Source organism: Cinclus cinclus, chromosome 21, assembly GCF_963662255.1.
Source record: "Cinclus cinclus chromosome 21, bCinCin1.1, whole genome shotgun sequence".
NCBI classification, from domain to species: domain Eukaryota; kingdom Metazoa; phylum Chordata; class Aves; order Passeriformes; family Cinclidae; genus Cinclus; species Cinclus cinclus.
The window spans coordinates 2,782,835-2,788,834 of NC_085066.1; the positions used below are offsets into that span (position 1 = coordinate 2,782,835).

The window sequence follows — 6,000 nt, forward strand, 5'->3', positions numbered from 1 at the left end:
AAATCCCTAGAGAAGTGGCTGTCCTGCAGCAGCCACCAAGGCTGTGGGAAGCTGCCAGCAGTGAGCCACCAGACAGCAGCTCTGCCACAGGGACAGCACTGCTGTGACGAGCACAGCCCCGCAGAGCCTGCCCTCCAGGAGGAGTCCACGGCATCCCCAGGGCTGCAGACAGGCAGCACACCGAGGGCCAGGGGCTGCAGCACTCTCTGCATCCAGCCATGCTGCCCTCAACAGCCTGAACTGAAGCTACAGAAGTAAAAGAACACCTCTTTTAGCCCTCCTGGAGCAGGAATCACATCTGGGCTCAGTTCTCCTTCTGTACAAGGTGTATTTCCATGGATATGTAGAAGGAGGGATAGGCTGGTGAAGTATTGCAGCACGTAAATGATGACACTAAAATTTTTGTTCCATTTAGGAACAAAATGGAACATCTGGAATGGAATCATCTGCTGAAACAAATTGAATCATCTGCCAAAACCAAAATCATAATGTCTCAAAATCATAGACAATTGGTGGTGGATACTGAACCCTAAACCATGTTAGTCATGTAATCAACCAGGCTACAAGATGGAGAATGAACTAACAATAGCAATATTGAATCAGAGCAGGTTTTATTACACCTTTCTCAAGTCTGTTTTATTTTTTTTGTTGGGTGCTGCCAATAATAAATTGAACTGTCCTCCATCATATCAAACTGCAATGATGCAGGACTCTAATCCAGTTACTTTAAGACCATAAAACCCCCTATTTATTAACAACATATCTTTGCCACTGCCAACAATTCCCCTTTTCTTAACTGAGATCTTTTGCCCAGTGTCTTAAACAAGCATGACTAAAGACCAGCATAATCTGGAGTATTAATGGTATGACTATTGCACTAATACCTAATTCTGTGAGCTTCGACAAGTTGTTAGTCCAAACCAACAAATTAAATCTTGCAACTCTTACAGCAGCTGTGGCTTGTGCTCTTCAGCAGACTAGGAGCCTACCACAGAAACCTCAGGAGCTACACAGTGCTCCAGGTGCCCGCCAGCCTGGGAAAGTGCACTATGTTATTGTGTGCCCTTCCTGGCAGGCTGAACCTTTCAACTCTGAAGAGGTTGCTTTTAACCCCAAATGCTAAATACCACTCTGCATTGTTTCTGTGACCGACCCTCAGCACGCTGTCCCAATTGCGGGGGCATTTCTGCCATTTTCTGCAGATTTGTGATTAAAGCAAGGTGTGAACAACATTAGTTGGGGCAATGACTAATGGAACAGTGTCAGTCTGGTCTCTCAGTCAGCCTGCGGAACAAAAAAGTGATGGTAATTTCTTTTTTTTTTTTTGTTTTTGAGCAGCATTAATTGCAACTCTCCCCCAGCTGTTGTGTAAGGCTGGCATCAGCAGAGTTTGCAAGTGACACCTGGCTGCTTATTTCAAACCTCAACACTTTGGCAGAAGCTGGAAGAGGAAATAGGATCTGCTTGTAATCTGCAGCACTAAGAGGAGAGCAAACGTAATGACTCTGACTGAGGCATCAACAGTGAAGTTTGTGCCAGCAACAACACCCTTGTACCTCTGCCTCTTCCCCTGTAACAAAGCAGTGGATGTTTCCAACTCCACCTCCTCTTTCAGAAAAATCAGCCTGTGTAGATTGGTGATTTGGTCTCAAGTCAAAAACAAATCTGGAAAATAATGAAATGTTATGTAATAGTCTCATTTTCCTAAGGCCAATGTGTTCCAGGGGTATGTGATATAAAATGTGTTTATGAAATTTGTCATATTTCCAAGAACATATATAAAATGTTTAGAGGGGGTGGATTCCCCAGGCCTTCATTTAGCATGATTTTTCCAGACCAGAAAGGAATGTTTCAATTTTCCTAAGCATAACCTTGTCTGCCATGTGCTTGGTAAAAAATAGCAAGGAGAAATGGAAGGAGAGGAGTAGATCCCAGATATTTCATTATTTCACATAGGCCAGGTTACTTACGATGGTTAATTATCTCTTGGCACACAGATGTGCATCATCTGGTTTTACTGTCAAAACTCTGGAGGGAAACCTTTCTGAGTTACCAAAACCTTTGAGGAGAGATAGTTCTGTTGTTAGCATTACCCTTAAACTGGAAATTTATCAACAAAAAGCACATGTGTGCAGTGTTCCATTCAGCTAACTGCTAAACATGACAGTCTGGCAGTCCCACAAATAAACTACATCTGTACAGTACCCATCCACTTCACATGCTATCTAATCCTTCCCAGTTAATTAAAAAAAAAAAAAAAGGTAAAATGGCCAAATCAGCTGTTTACAGGTTTTCCTAAAATATCATTATTTTCTCAGGGATCAGAAGTGGGTGCTTAGCAGGAAAAGTCATTTGCATGCTGCCTCTTGAAGCCTACGTCTAATGATTATATATAATTTTAAAGCTGCAATTTGCAACTGAAAGTAATATGAAAGGTCAATAAGTCTTGTCAGAGAGATTTTAGCATTCAGCCATTACCTCAGAAATGAGTTTCCTGACCAAACATCCAAGATAGTACTTGCATTACAAGGAAAACACTAAATTACCTTAGAGCAAAAAATTACTTGGAACAACACTGAAGGGTTTCTGGCATTGCTGCCACACCACTTTCAGAGCAGTAGAGTTTTCCTAAGGACCTCAGTGAAGCTCCTCAAGGACCGGGCTGTGCCTACAAGAAGTGTCCTACTCTGGCTGACTGAGGTGTCCTTTAAGCATCATGGATGCAGCTGAGACAAACCCAAATCCATCTGACCTCCCCTCTGACACTGATGTGAGGGTGCTGTGGGTTTGCTTCCATTGTAAGAAGTGGAAACTGCCAAACACCTCCAGTCTGCCTAGCTAAAATTTATTCTGTCCTCTGGAAGTAGCTGTCATGATTGCCTCTACAAACTCAAGAAAAATGGGATGGATGCAGGCTGCAAGGCTTAGCAAATGCTTTCACAAGTTGCGCTCACAGGGTGGAGAATGGATTTCTTTCCTAAAGAAGCATTCTAATATCCTAGACTTTTGAGGAGTTTAATATCAAAGGATGTAAAGGTGCCTTCAAAGGGAGGAACTGCACATACAGTGCTGGACTCGGAATCATCTGTGGTGTCAGAAGTGCTGGCCTCCTGTCCTGTCAGCCGTCAGGGGGCATCTTATCTTGAACATGGGCAGGGCTTTCAAGCCCTGGCATCAGCAGAAAACCTGGATTGTGTCAAGGTGATTTCACCTCCAGGCTAAAAACACCCTGGTGGGTTACAAGGACATACAGCATTTGGTCATGGAATTCACAGAATATTCCCAGTTGCACAGTATCCAGATCCCAAGCTCTAGAAGGGGTTTAGCCTGAAGCTGTGCTCAAATCTCCATTCCAAGCTATTACGGCAAGACAAAGAAACACATAGCCCAGGGGTACATCTGACTACCCTAAACTCAGTGTATACTGAGCAGCTTCCTTAATATCTTGCCAAGTCTTGTCTCCTGGCAAGATTTCCCAAGGAAAATTTTATATTGACTTACACTTGATACTAACCATATAAACATTTTTCTTGACAAGAGAGAGCATTTCAGCATGTCTGGAAATTCTTTTCAGTAGTGGAAAATCTGGTTTCCCAGTCCATTCCCTGCCCTGCACATGAATTAGTGATATGAATAATCAACTCCTTCAATTATTGTTTTCTCTGAGAAAAGCATATTCAACTGTGTGGAAAGAAACATTCTAAAGTGAGGAGAGAATCCAATTTTTTAAGGGATAACTAGTGATTTATCAGTCTCTCTGTGTAACCTCATCCCCGTAAATAGTATGGAAGTTAGCCCAGTAAGGAAAAGATACAACACTATGAAACAGGAATGTGGCAGAGAAATGAGAATACTCATTCACACTTCATTTGTGTATTGTTCCTCTACCCAAAATTTACCATTTATTGAGCCAAATAGATGTTACACCTCAGAAATGTCCAGGGATATGACTAGAGTGAAGGAAGGAGACCTGACACTGAGGAGGGGTTTGTTAAAATTGATGTTCTTTCTCTTTATATTAGATGGTCTCTTGGTGCTTATTCCTCTGATGATAGACACAGGTATATAAAACATTGAATGGTAAATATTATATATATATATATATAGTCTGCTGCTGTAAGCAAACTCACAGCACACATTTGCTCAAAAATTATAATCACTGCATTTTATAATCTTTATAATCTAAGTGAAGATTATTGGCGAAAGATCTTGTATATGGCAAAGAATATATGCATTAGTTGGGTTTTATTTTAATTTTAATTTTTTTTATAGGCACGTAGGCTTAGCCTGTGTCTGTGCTGGGTGAGGGAGGCTGGGGCTGCAGCCTGCTGCCTGAGTTGCTCATGCACTGATCCTCCTGAGCTCCAGTGCCAGCAGGCTGCTCCTGGTGGACTCGCACTCACCCCTCAGCAGAGGTCCCTGTCCAGGTGTGGTGAGACAGATGGGCTTGCCACGAGCTGGCTCAAGTAATTGTTTTCATCATGTGTGTCATATAGAGTAGTGTAGGGTGTGATTTTAAAGGCATTTGGCTTTCCTTTACAGCACTACAGTTTCTTTGGCTGCTGCTTATTGAGTTAATTGTAAGGTTATTCCTTGCCTCTCTGTAGGAATAAATAAATTGCTGATCTTTCATGTTTACTGGAGAGAAAAATGTTTTATCTTAAGGAAGGTCTGGTTTACAATATCTGGCAAGCAGGAACTGAGCACATCCAAAAAAGGTCAGCTGTACTTGTGGAATCTCATCTGTTTAACTTAAATACTCATACCACACTTATCTTCACTCTAGGTTGAATTCTTGTGTACCAAGTACTTCTCTCCCCTCTGAATTCCACGTTCACTTGGTTTTTGGCATTCTTGTTCTCTGTAACGTTCACACACACACTCACATGGACTTCCACACACCATCAACTGCTAATCAGTCTCCTGAGGGGCTGAAACAGTCTGCAGATGCCTGATTCAAACTATTGCAGCTGAGGGAATTAATTTACCCTCCTGTTCTGTGCCAAAGTAAAAAATCTGTAAGCTGACATATTTTCATATATCACTCTTAAAAACTCCTTCAACAAAACCGTTCAGAATTTTAAGGCTTTTTTTTTTTTTCTGCACGCAAATTGTTGAAAGAAACCCCCACGCTTCCAGTGTAAGACAAACAAGTACAAAGGAGAACTCCAAATAAAATAGCTGGAAGCAAAGTCTTATTCCTTGTGCAAAGAGCTTGCAGGCAGCAAGGAGCTAGCAGTTAAAATGTTATTCCAAGAGTTAAGAGAAATAGCTTAGAATCTCTCCGGTGTCTGTAGCAGGAAAACAAGCAAGAACAAGAACAAATGCAGCCAGGGCAGACAGAACTGTACAGTCCTTCTAACTTTAAAGAAAGCAAAGCAAAGAGAAACCTTTGGGATGACACTTCAAATCCCACAGCTTTCAGCTTCACCATTAAATATCTGACTGCTGAATTAGTGAAGGAAAAGTGTTCTGGTGAGATTCGTGCATACACATTTCTTACAAGCTACTGAAATTATTGGTAAAAATAAAAATAAAATAAAAACATGAAATCATAAGAAGCTTGAATTACTCACCGACTTGTTGTGCCAAAATAACTGAGGGTTGAAACACGGCAAGAATGAGCAAAGTTACTTTTTGCACAGAGCTCATCATGTCTAAATATTAGACATGAGACTCTCTGTGCAAAAATAAAAATGGGGGGGGAAGAAAAAAATCTATTCAAAATAGCAACATTGGTTGTTCCCTGCCCTTCCAGCACCGGGCCATGTACAGAACTCAGCCACAAGCATTCCCCAGCTTTGGCCTTAAATAGGAAAAAAATTGGCTTACTTTTCTTTTCCACCCCCTTTACTGAAACATGAGAAGAAGACCCATCCCCTAACAGTAAATGAATGATTAATATTTCTCTTGGCTTTACAGAAGACTAAAGTCAACTAAACAAGATACACAGCACATCTGGAACTTTTGTGTGCCTACGAAACGCACGCTGACACTGTA

General features: G+C 41.5%; 1 protein-coding gene across 1 annotated transcript in view; it reads right to left on the reverse strand.

Moving 5' to 3' along the window:
* Window positions 1-5,792, reverse strand: part of COL3A1 (collagen type III alpha 1 chain) — a 48,229-nt gene extending 42,437 nt beyond the window's left edge. Inside the window, exon 1 of the mRNA XM_062506672.1 lies at window positions 5,577-5,792. Coding sequence (XP_062362656.1) covers window positions 5,577-5,655 — 79 coding nt within the window. The 5' untranslated portion in view covers window positions 5,656-5,792. The remainder of the gene's footprint in view (window positions 1-5,576) is intronic.
* Window positions 5,793-6,000: the final 208 nt, after the last annotated feature.